At 44.7% G+C, this 17,268-nt stretch overlaps 2 protein-coding genes across 2 annotated transcripts; both read left to right on the top strand.

Annotated features, from left to right (window-relative positions):
* The first annotated feature begins 826 nt into the window (after window positions 1-826).
* On the top strand, window positions 827-2,688 carry LOC124646438 (pentatricopeptide repeat-containing protein At1g11900-like). Its single transcript, XM_047186550.1, has one exon. The coding sequence runs from the start codon at window positions 827-829 to the stop codon at window positions 1,886-1,888; it is 1,062 nt and encodes a 353-aa protein (XP_047042506.1). The 3' UTR covers window positions 1,889-2,688.
* Window positions 2,689-5,624: 2,936 nt separating this feature from the next.
* On the top strand, window positions 5,625-7,045 carry LOC124649362 (BTB/POZ and MATH domain-containing protein 1-like). The gene has a single exon (XM_047189008.1). The coding sequence runs from the start codon at window positions 5,746-5,748 to the stop codon at window positions 6,793-6,795; it is 1,050 nt and encodes a 349-aa protein (XP_047044964.1). The 5' UTR covers window positions 5,625-5,745; the 3' UTR covers window positions 6,796-7,045.
* Window positions 7,046-17,268: the final 10,223 nt, after the last annotated feature.

Raw genomic sequence — 17,268 nt, 5'->3', positions numbered from 1 at the left:
TATCTGGGCCGGCCCATTTAGCGAAGGCAGCGCGTTTCCTCCGGTTTTTGTTCTATTTAGGTGAGTTTCTCTGGTTTCTCTGTGGTGTTTCTTCGGTTTTCGTTGGTTTTTGGATTTTTGTCAGTTTTTAAAACTTTTTTCAAATTTGAATTTTACAACTTTTTGAAGTTTTAAAATCCGAACATTTTCCAATTTTTGAACATTTTCGAATTTTGAACATTTTTGAAATTTGAACATTTTTTATTTAGAACAATTTTTAGATTTGAACATTTTTTGAATTCGAATATTTTTCAGTTTCAAATTTTTTCTGTTCGAATATTTTTTAGATTTGAACATTTTTAAAATTTGAACATTTTTCATATTTGAACATTTTAAAATTCGAACATTTTTTAGATTCAAAAAATTTCGAATTTGAGCATTGAAGCAACTGCCAATTTTTCAGATTTGATCATTTATTCAAAATAAAAAACAACAACAAAACATACATCGTTAGAGTCCAGCGATTGAACGAACAAGGGCACATTGTGTGACCTTGACGTAAATGGGCCCAGCCCAAGTTGTCTTCCCTTGAGCGATTTTGGTTAATGGCATCGCTTAAAGCGTAGAATAGGGGCTCCCATTCTAGAGGGTGTAAAAAGAAAAGGTCTATAGCGCGTGCCCATGAAGGGCCTCGCGAAGTGGTAGACGATGTTGGGCCTTCCGCAGCTACCCATTTCGTGTTACCGAGCTTCCCAAGCACTTCCCCGCAGGCGGGCCCATGGTTTGTCTCCATAGCTCGTCTCCTCTTCGCCCTAACTCGCCGGCGGAACCTTCTCCCGCCGCCCCCATGCTCCCCCAAATCCGCCGCCTCACCGCCGTTCCTTCCCGCCTAGCCGCCCGCGCACTCCGGCACCCACACGGTCGACCCGCAACGACGAATTCCACGACACCCGCGGTGCCCCCCTCCCGTCTCGCGGCGGGTTCGCCGCCTGCAGAGGATCCAGCAGCCGATCAGGGGTGCGAGTCGGAGCCCCTCGATCGCGACTGGGGTTCCACGCTGTCCCGAGCGGATCCGGCAGAGGTGGCCGGGATTCTCCGGCGTCTGCACGACGAGCAGACCCGTTTGGGCTTGGGCACCTACAATCTGCTGCTGAAGCGAGCGTGCGAAGCAGAGGACTTCGCGCTCTTCGCCAAGGTATTCAGATACCTTCTGCTCTCCAAAGCCGCTCCCGACTTGACCTCTTACATGCATGTCGCCAGGGCCATTGGGGATTTAGATGACCCTGAACCGATGCTCAGGTTTGTTAGAGAGGTATTGGAGATCACGCAGGGTAGGGATCCCACGGTGGTGAACCGCATTGTTTTCGCCGCAGGTAAATATGGCCACATCGATAAAAGCTTGATCATATTCGAGGAGCTGAAGAAAGATAAGGAGTGCTTGGATGTCGTCACGTTCAACACCATTCTGGACATGCTTGGGAAAGCTGGCCAGGTTGACCCGATGCTCCGAGAGGTGAAGCGGATGGAGGAGCTCGGCATCTCTCCTGACGTCGTGACATATAATACGGTCATAAACTGCCTGCGCAGGCTCGGAAGGTTGGATATGTGCAAAAGCTTTGCAACAGAGATGGTTGGGAGGGGCATCGGTCCGGATTTGAGAACGTATAGCGCGCTCATTGATGGTTTCGGGCGGGCAGGCCGTATTACCGATGCCCTCGAAGCTTTTGAGCAAATGAAGAAGTCACATCGGCCTTCGGTTTATGTCTACCGTGCACTGATCAGTGACCTGAAGAAAGCTGGACGGTTTGAATTGGCACAAAAGCTCTCTGAAGAGATGGATTCAAGTGCTTCTGATCTGTTAGGCCCTCAAGATTTCAAGAAGAAGTTCAAGGGGAAAAAAGGCAGGTGAGAAGCAGATGAGTTACATCTACCAGGTTTGTATGATTCCTACACATGCGCCAGGTGCTGGTACATACTTCCATACTCCCAATGGATATCGGATTACCGGTTAGCGTCTTCAGAAGATGCATCCCAGGAAAGAAACAGACAACCACAAAGCTCAGATTGCAGTAGCGTTATGGTTGCAAAGGCACAGCAATGATCACAGTGCTATAGAACTGAATGAAATATCTTAACTCCATTGCTGATGCGTGTTCCAAGAGATGAAGGAACTCAATTCAGCAGCCACTGGTAAATCTTCCAGGACTCCATGACTCCTTCACATGCACCAGGTGCTGGTACACAGTTTCAGTCTACCAGTGGACGCCGGTAGTGTTGGTTGACATCTTCACAGTATGTAGCCAAGAAGAAACAGAGAACAGCAAGGCTCAGATTAATTACAACTGCATGATGGTTGTGAAGCCACAACAATGATCAGAGTGCTAAATGTCATAATTGCAGGCCGTTGCTGAAGTGTGTTTGAAAAGATGCACAAGCCCAGGTCAGCAGCCACTGGGATGATTCCCGGTTGAGAAATATGTGATACACTGCTGGATCATCACGTGGATCATGGCTGTTTATTGATAAGAGTGTTGTTTTGCTCTGAACGTCTAGGTGTACAATTTTAGCATTTTTCATTCATCTCCAATGCCCAGGAGAATAGTGGAAACTTGGGATCTGGTCTTCTGTAGGCTTTTCTCGTAATCACTAGGTATAACAGGAACCAAATTACCAACAGAAGAATGAAAATTGTACTTGTTTAAGTTGATTGTATCCAAATTTCCTTGGCTACTTGATCATCTTGACACTGTTGGGATGCCGACTAGTACTTCTGAACAATTTAAGCATATGCAACAGATGCCATAATCAGCTATCTGTATCAAATAATCAGTGCTTGTTCATATGTGTGCAGAGATATAGGACCAACATTGACCACTAACCCGCAATTTGCGTGGGGCATGTCTTTGTCCCACCCAACCTTTGGCCCCAACAAATACCTGCATCTCAAGTCTGAGATTATTGTTCTCAAGCATTGCTTTCAACTAGACTCAAGAATAATCCCTAACCAGAACATATGTCAGGGCAACAATTACTCCTCATATCTATCACATAAATTACAACCATCAGTAACACAAAACATGGGCAGATGATAGGCTTAGGGCTTAGGGTTTTAGTAAGCCGTTTCTTCTTCACTTCCATAAAACCAACTAAAAGATTTTTTTAGAGGAATATTCAAACTTCGTAGTTTAAATCATTGATCCTTGAACACCTACCCTGTTAGGTTATCAATTGCAACTTCATACATAGTAAATGATACTGGTCTAGCTTTGAAAATAATAGTTTAGCGAATTTGAGAACCGCAGTGTGGTAAAAAAAAACCTAGAAATGGTATATAGCTCATAAATAAAACTCCTATAAGTTCTGTATCTGGAATCAAATAGTCCTAAAGTTAAGTTAGTCGTGTTGATTTTTGTTTGACTAGTACTTCAGAATAAGGTTAGTTCGGAAGGGGTCTACCATTATCAAACTTCAGATTTGACGTCACGTGTGTCCCACTACAAGGGGAATATGTTTTTTAGTGGGAGTTATTCTACTCCCTCCATTTGGTAATATAAGATGTTTAAACAAGCTAGATTAGCGAGAAGTACAGATTAGCTCTCGGGTGCCACACAACTCCATACTTGAAAACATAAAATAAAAAAAGTTAAAAAAATGAAATTTTTTTGGAAATCAAAGATGATCAGGTCTGTCCTTGAGCATGTGTTCCGAAGCTGGGTAAATCGCGTACTCCTGACCCGGTAGCTCTCCGCCCATTGGCCCTTACTTTTTCCCCCTTCGTGAGGATCCGACCCCTCCGTCCCTTGGGGTACCATCAAATAGGCAACAATACCGCCAGTTGGTCTCTCAAATCCAATCCACCACATCCCCACTCAACTCCGAGAGACCTAGGGCTAGATGACCGACGCATAACCCACCACTTCCATCGTCGCGGCTGAAGCACCTCCCGCCGTCGAGGCCCCTCTAGTAGGTGTCGCAACACCTCCCGCCACCACGACGACGATCAAGAAGCCGAAGGTCAAGCTGACGGCAGAGCAAAGGGCCAACGAGAGTAAGAAGCGGCAGACCAGAGGAAGGTCGCGGTGATGTGGAGGCTTGAAGCCGCCGCCGAGGCACGAAGGAGGAAGGCAGAGCATCTACAAGCCCTGCAGTTCAAGGCTAGCGCGGATGCCCTCGCGACCTTGGTCAAGCAGCAGGCCTTCTTGATTATCAACCGGAATGCGCTCACGCAAATTGCCATGATGGGCGCTGACGGTGCTTCGACGCTGAGCTCAGGGTTGTTCATGATCACCCCGATGCCTCAAAAGATGTGCCATCGTGTGTGTACACGCCCGGGTATGCGCCCGCCTCCTTCGAGCACATCTGCACATGGCGACAACTCGGTTCTCCTACTCGCCACGGGATAGGTCGGTCAAGATTGCCAAAAAATACCTAGACCATGCATCCACGCTGCTCAAATAGGTGGCCGTCTTGGGTGCAGCGTGCGACCAAACGGTCAGCTGGATGCTAGCATGTGTCCTCCTATATGTCCTTACAACCACCTAAACTGACGAAATAGGACAAAAAGGTTCCCTATTTGGATGACCGCGCCGTTTGATGCCCCTTCTGATGGAACGAAATCTCTTCTATCAAGATACAAATTGTGGCAAAATTTGAAGACTTTCACCAAGTCTGGTCGAAACTTTTGAAATTTGCCCGTGCTCCACTCGAATAGTAACCATTGTGTCTGTGTGTACTGCCCAAATCGAGACACTTGACCTAGCTCCGTTCCCCATCCTTGCCGCTGCCCCTATATCTCCACTTTCCCCTAGCAGCGTTGCCGCCTTCGACCACATGGCTGCGCTTACCTAGTTCGCCACGTGACGGGTCACCCGTTGGCACAAAATATCTATGCCGCACTACCCAAATGGATGGATTTGGATGGCTTCGTTAGATGCAACGTGCGATCCAAATGGTCCGCCGGACATCGGCATGTCCTTTTTTGTCCGCACGGCCATCCAAATCGACCAAATAGAAACAAAAGGTGATGTGTCATGTTTAGATGGCTGTGTTGGAGATGCCCTTAGGCTGGTGCCAACGCGGGCTGGAGGCGGGGCGGTACCGCCCGCGTCGGGGCGAGAGGGAGGCGAGAGGCGGGCGAGACGCTAGCGGCGGGCGGTGGATCCACCGCCCGGCGGTAGGGGGCGGTACTGCCCGCCTATAGCCTGCGTTGGAGGCGAGAGCGGGGCGAGAGGGAGGCGATAGCGGTGCTAGTGGGGGCGGTAGGGAGGCGGTAGGGAGGCGGTAGGGAGGAGAGAGAAGTGAGAGCTGGCACTATAGCCCGTGCACTGGCACCGTGGGGTGAGACTTTGAGAGTGAGGTAAAAACTGACATGGCGAGGCTATAGTGGGGTGATGCATTGGTACCGGCCTTAGCCCTGTCTGATGGAACGAAATCTCTTCTGCCATAAAACAAAATCCTGGCAAAATTTGAAGACTTTCATCAGCTCTCGTGGAAACTTTTGAAATTTGGCCGTGCTCCGCTCCAACAGTAACCACTGTACTCCCCAAATCGAGACGCTAGACCTAGCTCCGTTCCCCACTCTCGCCGCCGCCCCACATCTCCACTCCCCCCGCCCTAGCAGCGCCGCCGCGCCGCCGCGCCGGCGTCTCCTCTAGCCCAACCTGATGGCTTGAGGTCACTTTTCTCCATCCGAAGACCCAATTTCTCCGCGCGAGCTCCAATTTTACCGGAGTACCTCCCCATCCGCCGGAGCCCTAGAGGTCCAGAATGAAGGCGACGGCGTCGATGTGCAGCCCGCGCACGGTCCGGGGCACGCACACCTTCAAGATCGCCCGCTACAGCCTCCACAGGGGCCTCGGCGCCGGCAGGTACGTGCGCTCCGCCGCCTTCGACGTCGGCGGCTACCTCTGGCGCATCGAGTACTACCCCGACGCCGAGATGGAGATGAAGAACGGGGACTACGCCTCCGTCTCCCTCGAGCTCGTCACCGCCCACGCCCAGGCCAGGGCCACCTTCGAGGTCAGGCTGCTCGACCAGGCCGGCAAGCTGCCACCCTCCGTCGTGCTCGCCCGGTACAAGCCCCTGCTGTTCCGCTCCAACCCGCCCACATACATGAGCGAGGACTTCCTGCAGCCATTGCCCTACCTGCACGGCGACGACAGCCTTGTGGTCGAGTGCGACATCACAGTCATCAAAGAACCCGAGCTCGCGCTGATCGCGACTACCTTCGACATCAAAGTGCCCCCCTCGGACTTGTCGGACAACCTCAAAGAACTGCTGGAGACGGGGGAGGAAACAGACGTCACCTTCGAGGTCCGAGGGGAGGTGTTCCCCGCGCACAAGCTCGTGCTCGCGATGCGGTCGCGGGTCTTCAAAGCCGACCTCTTCGGCCCGATGGGCGACAGGACAAGGAAGACCATACCCGTAGAGGATATGCAGCCCGCTGTCTTCGGCGCGCTGCTCCACTTCATCTACACGGATTCGCTGCCTTCCATGGAGCATCTCGTTGGAGACGATGCTGAGGAAATGGTGAAGCACCTGCTAGTGGCTGCGGACAGGTACGCCATGGAAAGGATGAAGGTGCTGTGCGAGAGCATCCTTTGCAGGACTCTTAGTGTCCGGAACGTCACCACTACTCTAGCTCTAGCCGACCAGCACCAGTGCAGCCGCCTCAAAGATGCTTGCCTTGACTTTATCGCTTCTCCGGACAGAACGGATGCTGTGGTGGCAAGCGAAGGCTATGCTTGCCTCAAAAGATCTTGCCCTGCTGTCGTAGCAGATATCTTCGAGAGGGCAACCAAGTCTCGCAAAATCTAGTATCCTCATCCTTGGTTATTATTAGCTGTATATAGATCATGAAATTCGTTTTATCATTCAGCTATTAATTCTAGTGATCTTGTCGTTTGAGAATCTCAGGCTCTTGCAAATGATGATCTCTCTATGTGATGATGATGCAGCATCTTTATTATGTATTTTATCTAATGCCGCATCTGAATAAAATCTGGGATAGCTTGCTACTATTCTCTAAAATGGTTTGTTCTTCTGACTAAAAAGGTTGTATACTGTTTTAACTTTTCCGTTTTTTGCGCTCTTTAAATTTCTCAAAGCAGTGACTAATGTCCCAGTAAATCATGTGCTAGGTTGCTAGACTGGCTGCTTTCATTGTGAATTGTCAAATAAGCAAATATCAACGTTATGTCTGCAGTTTCTTCTTGTTTTGCGGGCAACATTTTATTAGCACGGCGATGAGCAATAGAATTTGTGTTAAATTTTGTTGTTGCCATTGTGCCAGTCATACTCTATTTTCTTTAGCACACCATATCTTCTACAGTATAAATGTCTTACAAAAATTTGTGTCAACTCAGATACTCCCTTCTAGTGATCTTTTAATTTGAGAAGATCAGGCTCTTGCAAATGATCTCTTTATGTGATGATGCAACCTCTTAATTATGTCTTGTATGTAATGCCGCATCTTATATATAAACAAAACCTTGGCTAGGTTGCTACTATTCTTTTAATTTCTCTAAGAAGCGACTAATTACCCAATTTATTGAATAGCGTTAGGATGCTAGGGTGGCATTGTCAAATAAGAAAATATCAATATTATATCTTCAGTTCTTTTTTTTTCTTGAGAACATTGCATTATCAGGTTGATGAGCAACAAAATTTGTGTTAAATTCTATTGTTGCCATTTTGCCAGTTATACTCTATTTTTGTTTAGCACACCATATCTTCTACAGTATAAATACCGTGTCCACATTTTGTGTAATACTATCAGATAATTCTTCTTGAGGCAATGAAAACTTTGAAGCATTTGGATTCACTTTGCAGTAAACCCTGAACCATTTTTAACCAACTGTGCAATCAAACACTCAATTACCAGAATACCAGTTGATGAACCAGTAGTTGGTCATTAACATTAAATTCACATGCTGGTCAAGCTAAATTAAAATTTGTTTAGGCCTGCTTTAATTGATCAAATGTTGCGGATTTGTAACAATGAATGTTAGATCACCACTTGAAGGCTACTAGCTTAGGTTGCCTGTACTTGTCAAACTGTAGAAGATCAGGCTCTTGCAAATGATGATCTCTCTATGTGATGATGTAACATCTTACTTATGTATTTTTATCTCAGGCGCATCTGTATAAAATCTGGGCTAGGTTGCTACTATTTTCTAAGATGGTTTGTTCTTCTGACTAAATTGTTTGTTTACTGTTATAACTTCTCCATTTATGTGTTCTTTTAATTTCTCAAAGCTGACTAATTACCCAGTAATTCAGTGACTACTGCTAGGTTGCTAGGGTGGCTACTTTCAATATGAATATTCAAATAAGCAAATATCAGCATTATATCTGCAAAAAAATTTGCGGGGAACATTGTATTAGTACGTTGATGAGCAATAAAATTTGTGTTAAATTTTGTTGTTGCCATTGTGCCATATTTTTAGCACACCATACCTTTTACAGTATAAATATCTTGACAACAATTTGTGTAATATCAGATACTCCCTCCAATCGATAAAAAGTGTCAGAGGTTTAGTTAATTTGAACTAAAGCTCTGACACTTTTTATGGATCGGAGGGAGTATTTCTGGTGGAGGCAATGAAAATTGAAGCATTTAGGTTCACTTTCCAGTAAACCCTGAGCCTTTTTTTATCCAACTGTGCAATTACATGCTCAATTACCAATTGATGAATTAGTAGTTGGTCATTAACACTATCACATGCTGATCACGCCAAATTTTAAATTTCTTTAGACCTGCTTTAATTGATCAAACATTGCGGATCTGCCCCCTGTAGGTTGTTTTATAGTGGTATAGATTTATCGGTCAGTTTCACCATGGGCCCATCAGGTAGGTTCAGCGACAATGACGGCGCTGAACACTTAGAGAGGCTCCCAATACTGGGAGCTTAGATCTCTTTAGATATTTTCTTGTTGTGTGTTCTTTTAGTTTCAGCTAGTTATTAGGAATTCTAATATTACTAAAATGTATTAGTACGGCCATATCCATAGTCAGCTGTGAAGAAACATTAGCAAATAGCAACATTGTGTTAGCAACAAGTTATTGAGCTGCATAATTAGTGTGGTAATTTGGGGTAACCTTTGTTCCAACTATACTCTAAAGTAGATCAGCACATTGCATCTTATACATAATGAATATCTTGTTCATTCTTTGTTCCTCGATGGTTATTGTTGGAGGCCGAAACATTTGAATTCACTGTAGAGACAAACTGATAAAACATTAGCTTAATGTGAACTTCACTTGTTGACAAGCTAAACTGCACACGCACTAGATCTTTTTTTTCATGGTCATAGTCATGTACTTATGGCATAATGTGACAGATTTAGATGCTAACTTGCTTCAGTGTTATTGACAGTGGCTCTAATATTTTAAGTGCTCTTGGTTTCTGTATACCATGGAAATATATCTTACGTGTATGACGAACTGTTATGCAAAATACCAACATATGTAATAGCATCTTTTTGGCTGTGTGGATATGCATATGCATATGCATATGCTAGAGGATGTTAGGTAAATCTGTTACATTTAGCCCATGCGTACTTTATACATTTGCTTCAATCAGGCCAGTTCTTGTGATCAGTTAGTCAGAGGTAACTGGAGTGCTGATTATAATCATGTAAAAGCAAGTCTTACCAGATGCATTGATTTCGTTTGATAGGTTGCCTGTATTTCTTTACATTTGGCATTTGAATGACCACCTTTGTATTTCCTTGCTCGCTAACAAGTAAAAATGTGTGATCTATCAAATCCTTTCCTATTGCTGGCTTGGCCACTGAAAGGCCCAGCATTATTTTGGAGAAATATTGGGCAAACGTGACAGCTCTTGACATACGGTGTGATGCGATACCAACCGTGTGATCTCGGGGCGGACTGCAGATTTTCGTGTTGCTGATGTCACGCGCTGTCTGGCATTTCTTCATTGGGCCACCACAACAATTCTGCGCCGTGCCCTATATATTAGTCCTTATTTTCTGTATTTACCAAAATACTGTGGGCATACTGGTTGCTTGCTTACTCTCTATTGCTCCCTTTAGAATGGATATATTGGTAGTCAACTTTAAGAACTTTAGTTGTAATAAACATGATATTATATGGGCAATATTTGAGCTAACCAAATTTCGTGCAAAATTCCCTGAAGTTGTCCTGTTTTCATAGGCTGAAGTTGTCCTGTGCAAAATTCTCTGTCTTAACAACTCACATCATTCTCTGTGCACTGTGCAGGCGTCTTACCAAGCTTGAAATGCTCAAGCGTCGCGGGAAGGGTCCGCCAAAGAAGGGCCAGGGAAGGCGTGCGGTCAAGAGAACCAAGTAGTTGCTTCGCTGCTGTTTCATTTTACTGGTTAATGCTGGAAAACCCTGCTTGCTGGCAAGCTACACTCTGTGTTAGGTCAATCAAGACTCAATTTGCTACTGATCTCGCAATGAGTTTGTTTCGTCTCGTCTGAAGTCTGGGTTTACTTATGCTGGTACTTGGAATATAGGTTTAGTTTTTTCCCCTGGTGTATAGTACCACTGACCAAACAGTAAATTGAGCACCGGTCTAGTTACTGCTGAAATACTATGCTTACTGCAAAGCTACACTATGTATTACTACCTCCGTTTCAAGGAATAAGGCGTCCTCGTTTTACGAGCTTTTTGTTTGACCAAGAATTATTCTAAATAGATAAAGATTGTTTGTATGAAATTAATATCATTAAAAAGTGTTTTTCAATACGAATCCAATGATACTATATACATATAATATAATCAAGAATTTGTTGCTCAATTTTTATGGTCAAAGTTCGTCTTGTAATACGCGTGCGCCTTATTCCTTGAAACGGAGGTAGTAGGTCAATCAAGATTCGTCTTGCTACTGATCTCGGAATGAGTTTGTTTCCCCTGGTCTGAAGACTGGTTTATTTGTGCAGCTACTTGAAACGCACACATCATCTTTTCTCATGATAATAGATGGTATTATATAATTTTAATTATCTTCGATGTAGCACCGACCAAACAGTAGACTGAGACCTGGCAAAATCACGGTCGTTGCCGCAGAGATTATGTTGCAGCATGCAAGGCTGGGAATTTGACTGATTTCGCTCAAATTTTCGTTCGCACAAGATCTTAACAAATTGCACCAAGTAATATCCAATGTAATCACATTACATGAGTACAAATACACAAAAGAAATACAGTGAGATGGAACCTGAAACAATCCTTGATTCCGAGACACTACCTGTCAGATCTTCCTCTCTCTATTCTTGTAAATGGAAGAAAAGAATCTATGTAAATGGAAGAAAAGAATCTAAGGGCCAGACGTGGAAGCAAAGAAACCCCGCAGTCGCCGACGAGCAGACCCTTCCGCTCCGGCGTCGCCGACTCGCCGCCGTGCCTTGAGGCGATCCCTACGAATAAAGCGTGCCGTATCCGGCGGTGGGCCGGACCCTCCCCCGTGTCATGAGCACAGTCATGCCTTCGGGGAGGCTGACCATGTAGGTGCGGTCGTTCCGGATCGTCACCGTGCCGCCGCCCACCCACTTCCCGTTGCGGAGCACCTCCACGGCCGTCCCCGGCGACAGCAGCGGCGGGAGCACCTTCGTCTTCCTCCTCCTCTTCGTCTTGGCGCCGCCGGCGCTCGCCGCCGATGATCCCTTCGTCTTCCGCTGCGCCACCGCCGCCATCGCGCGCCGCGGTTCGATCGTCCGTGCTCGTGCGCGCGTGCAGGCGACCGAGGATCGATCGAGAGCTAATCACCAGCGATTGCAGATCGCATATGTAACCCGGAGCCGATGAGGTGCTGCTATATAGGCTGGAGGAGCAGGGTCTGAATCGAAGCCGGAGACGGAATCGGATTCTGCACCTCCGTAGAAGCAACGTCCGGACCGCGCGCCGACCCACTTGCTGGTCAATTCCACCGTGCCAAGCCAACGACCAGCGGCCGCTCAAAGTTGACCCGGCCCACCTCTTTCAATTTCGTCAGCTTGTACGATTTTTTTTTTGAAAAGTCATAATATGTAAAGTTTGACTAGTTTTTTTTATATAAAATATTAATATGTATAATATAAAATCAATGTCGTTGAAATGTATTTTTATATGATACGTACATAATATTACAGTTGTTAATACTTAATACTAGCTTTTTCCTAAAAGTTTAGTCAAAATGTATTTACCTTATGTTTAATAAAAATGTAAGCCTTATTTGGAATGCATGGAATAGCTTTTTACCCACCGAGTTGAGCACATAGTAGTGACAGTCCAAATCTTACCTTGTACTTTTTTCAAATGATTTGGAAATAGAAAAAGAAAATTGTACGCCACCATGATCACCGGAAGATTATATCAGCGGAACACACCCGCGATAGGTGAAAGTGCATGGAGCCCCCATGTGTGGTTTTGGTAATTAATGACAATCCCTATGGACTAATGTTTGCATTGAGTTATATTTGTAGGAGTTGTACATAGGCAATTCTTGAACCATATGTTGGCTTCAAGGTTGCAATAAGAAGAAATTGATGAAGGATATCAAGTGTCAAGTATGTCTTGAAGATGAAGATGAAGTGAGCCCTCAAGTTACTTCAAGACATCAACATGATGAAGAATGAAGAAATAAAGTGCAAGTTCAAGATGAGCCATCTCGAAGAGATCCTTTGCTTGAGTCTTGCCATCCATATGGTGATCATGGATATGTGAAGATGCGCCGAAGAAGAAGCTCTCCCATGGTGGATTATGGGGGAGCAATCCACATGGTGGTCATGGTTATGTGAAGATGCGCCGAAGAAGAAGCTCTCCCATGGTGGATTATGGGGGAGCAATCCACAAGACTCCGTCAAGCAAGCACAAGCAGGAAAGGCGTTCCATCTTGTTGAGGTCAAGATCGTCGTCATCGAGCTCAAGTGGAATGCGCAAGTATAAGGTTTGCTCTTGATAGGGTTTGTTTCTCACCGGTCTCATAGTGTAGTTGGAGACCGGTTTATAGTTTAGTTGTCGTACTATCAAGAGGGCTCTCGAGTGAGTAACTCGATCGTATCGTTCGGAGAGAGCTCAAACCTTTGCATCCTTGCATCATCTTTCTTGGTTGTTATTTGGACCTTATCCATGTGATGTTTTAGAGATTGTGCTTATTCTCATGACAAGCTCTAGTTCATCGAAAACGGATTTCGCATAGATCACTTGTTGCGTTTTCGAGTTTGGTTCATCATCTTTCTTGGTTTTATTTGGATCTTATCCATGTGATGTTTTAGAGCTTGTGATTATTCTCATGACAAGCTCTAGTTCATTGAGAATGGTTTTTGCATGGGCAACTTGTTGCATTTTCGAGATTGGAGGTTTTACCGGTATGTCTTTTTTAGATAGGTCAAACCTTTCATCATTTGTTTCTATCCTCCCTTGTTGGACTATGATGGTTTCCTGCATGATCTTGTAGAGCTTGTTCCTAGCTTCAAAACAAGCCCAAGATCATCAAAATCGGAGTCCGGATGCTAAAGTTATGCCCGTTTTAGTTTTGGTGTTTCTGCAGTTTTCGGGGGGCGGATAATCCGGCCCGAATGACCAAAACTGGGACAATATCCGGCCAAATATCCGGCCCGAGCCAGGGGCGATTTCGGGGCGGATAATCCGGCCCGGGGCGGATTTTCCGGCTCGGGAGGTCCCAAACGGTCATATTTCGTTGGGAGGGGTATATAAGACCCCCTTCTTCCTCCTTGGGCTGGTTGGTTCACTTTCTCTCTCTCCCCTCCATTGTTGTACTTCAAAGCTTGCCCTAGTTCTTGATTCCTCCCATGATTCTTGCATATTCTTGAGGGAAAAGAGAGAGGAGATCTAGATCTACATTTCTACCAATCAAATCCATCTCTTTGTGAGTGGAACTCTATAGATCTTGATCTTGGTGTTCTTTGTGAATTCATTTGTTCTTCCTCTCTTATTCCCCCAATAGCTTTTGTAGCTTTGTTGGAATTTGAGAGAGAAGGACTTGAGCATCTTTATGGTGTTCTTGCCATTGCATTTGGTGCATCGGTTTGAGTTCTCCACGGTGATTCGTGGAGGTGAAAGCAAGAAGGTTGTTACTCTTGGGTTCTTGGAACCCTAGACGGATTCTAGACCTTTGTGGCGATTTGTTGGGAGCCTCCAATTAAGTTGTGGATGTGTGCCCCAATCTTTGTGTAAGGCCCGGTTTCCGCCTCGAAGGAAATCCCTTAGTGGAACCGTGACCTAGGCCTTTGTGGCGAGGGTCACCGGAGATCTAGGTGAGGCGCCTTCGTGGCGTTCGGTGTGTGGTGTGAGTACCGCATCTTGGGGTGAGGCCTTTGTGGCGTTGGTGTGCATCGAGCAACCACACCTCAAGGTGAGCCTCTTGTGGCGTTCGGGAGCACTAAGCAACCGCACCTCTCCACCGGAGATTAGCACTCGCAAGAGTGGGAACTCCGGGATAAATCATCGTCTCCCGCGTGCCTCGGTTATCTCTATACCCGAGCTCTTTACTTATGCACTTTACCTTGTGATAGCCATCGTGCTTGAAGTTATATATATCTTGCTATCACATACTTGCTTGTATTGCTTAGCATAAGTTGTTGGTGCACATAGGTGAACTCTTGCTTAGAATAAGTTGTTGGTGCACATAGGTGAACCATAGTATATAGGCTTTGGGCTTGACAAAGTAAACGCTAGTTTTATTCCGCATTTGTTAAGCCCATCTCGTAAAAGTTTTAAATCGCCTATTCACCCCCCCTCTAGGCGACATCTCGTGTCCTTTCAATTGGTATCGAGCAAGGTCTCTCATTCTTAGGCTTAACCGCCTTGAGAGTAAAGATGTCGGTTAGGGGATTAGTGCACAATAACTTGTTTATATTTGATGGCACAAATTATGATCTATGGAAAATTTATGTGCTTAATATTTTACAGCGTATGTCCCCGGACATGGAGCGATTTCTTGGCATGGGTTTTTCTTCTCCTAAGGATCCTCAAAATTTATCTCTTGAGGAGGAGAAAAACTCTTGCCTCGATGCTCTTGCTTCTCATGTGTTTTCCATTGTTGTGAGCAATGTAGTTACTTCTTCAATCATGCCTTTTGGGAGCGCTCATGAATTATGGACAAAGCTTCAAGATAAATATGATGTGTCCAATATCATTGAGGATGATTGTTTTGCTTCCACTTCCGGCCGTGATGAGTTCTCATCTTCATCCACTTCACCAAAGTGTGGTAAGACACAAGGTAATGATATGGTGAGTGGTGATGAAAATTGCAATGTTGATATTGAGCTTACTATTGATGATTTTTCATCTCTATCTCATTGCAATGCTTCATCTTTGGACTTAAACACATCTAGCACTAGAAATGATTTACATGCTTGTGTTGATAGTCCTTGCATATCATGTGTAAGTTGCTTAAATAAATCTCATGATGATATGCTTGATTTGTCTTGTGGCCATGATAAAAATGCTTCTATTTCCTCTAGTTGTTGTGTGTCTAACAATGTAGAGGAAACCAAAGATTCTATTGGTCAAGACAAGATCTTGAAAGGAGCCTCAAGTAACTCCTCATATTTATCTCACGGTCCTCATATATGCCTCATGGCCAAGGGTTCCACGGTACCTCCTACCATGGAACCTAATATTTCTCGTGGTGATAAGGATGAGGATGAATATGAAGAAGAGGATTGGGTTGTCTCTCTACGCGATAAAGGTGAGAGTGTATTCAAGGTTCTTTACAAAGATAAAATTGCTAGCTCTCACTTCTTTGAAATCTTGACTACCGCTATTGAGAGCCAAAAACTTATTTGGATGCATGAGAACACCATTGATAAAAGGGTGCTCTTGAACGAGAGTATGCCGATGATGTAGCATCTTTAAAGAATGACCTTGAAGAAGAACAAGAGACCGTAGCCTCTCTTGAGGAGCAACTTGAAACCCTTGAGGTGTCTCAAAATGAAATATTTGCTAAACTCACTAAAGAAAGAGACCATGCTAAAGCTAAATTAAAATTGCTTAAAAATGAAAAGTCCAAAGTTGGTGTTGGTCATGATAAACTTGTTAAGGATCTAGATGATCTAGACAAGGCCCACAAGGCCTTGGAGAGCGAACACTCTATCCTCACCAAGTCCTATGAGCAACTACAAGCTTCATATTTAAAAGAGCATGCTATGTTACCCTCTCTTCTTAATATTTCTTATGATGATGCTTGTGCTACTAACTCTACTTCTTGTGAAGCATCTATCTTGAAGGAGAATGTTGAGCTAAGGGCTCAACTTGAGTTGCTAACTAGAAATTATGGGAAATTGGAAGAAAATCATGGAAAGCTTTCTAGATCCCATGAGGATCTTCTAGCTTCTCATGATAGGCTAAAGTTAGCTCATGAGGCTATCATATCAAAGGAAACACCTTGTGAGCCTCATGTGGATACTAGCACTACTACCCAAAATGCTATATTGCCATGTGCTAGTCCTAGTAATTCATCCACTCATAGTATTGCTAAATCTTGTGATGAATTATCTTCCTTGCCTTGTTGCTCTAACAATGAAGGTTCTACTTCCTCTAGTACTTGTGTTGTTACTAACCATGTAGAGGAAATCAAAGAGCTCAAGGCCCAAGTCACTTCTTTGAAGACCGACTTGGTAAAGAGTCAAGAAGGGAAATGCAAACTTGACACGATGTTAAGTGTGCAACAATCCCCCAATGACAAGAGTGGACTTGGATTCAACTCCAACAACAAGAACAAGTCCAAGAATAACAAGATTAAGAAGGGCCAATTACAAGTCAAAGACCCGGCCAAGATTGTTTGCTTCAAGTGCAAAATTGAAGGGCACCATGTTAGATCTTGCCCTTTGAAGAAGAAGCAAAAAGGGAAGCGGCCTCAAGCTCAAACTCATATTCAACCTCAAGTTGAAGAAATTCCACTTCCCAAGAAGAATCAAGCCAATGCTCCCATTGTGGAGAAATCTAGTGAGAAGAAGGAGAGGAAAAGAACTTGCTACATATGCCGTGAGAAGGGCCACATCTCCTCTTTTTGCACTATTGGTACCTCATCCAATTCTATCTCCATTGATGATGTTTATTCTCTTCGTAAGGATGAGGGTGGCAATGTGTTTGCCAAATATGTTGGTGCTCAAAGTGGTGTCAAGAAAAGAACCATTTGGGTTGCCAAGCCTATTGTGACTAACCTCTTAGGACCCAACTTAGTTGGGGACCAACAATCCAAAACTTGATCAATAGGTGCTTGTTGGAGGGCATTGGTGACTTGGCTACATCATGAAGAATTAAGGGATCTTCATCATTTATATTATCTCAAGCCAAGT

This window comes from Lolium rigidum, chromosome 4 (genome assembly GCF_022539505.1).
Source record: "Lolium rigidum isolate FL_2022 chromosome 4, APGP_CSIRO_Lrig_0.1, whole genome shotgun sequence".
NCBI lineage: Eukaryota > Viridiplantae > Streptophyta > Magnoliopsida > Poales > Poaceae > Lolium > Lolium rigidum.
The sequence above is the reverse complement of the archived record's forward strand: the minus strand, read 5'-3'. Positions and strand labels throughout refer to the sequence as shown.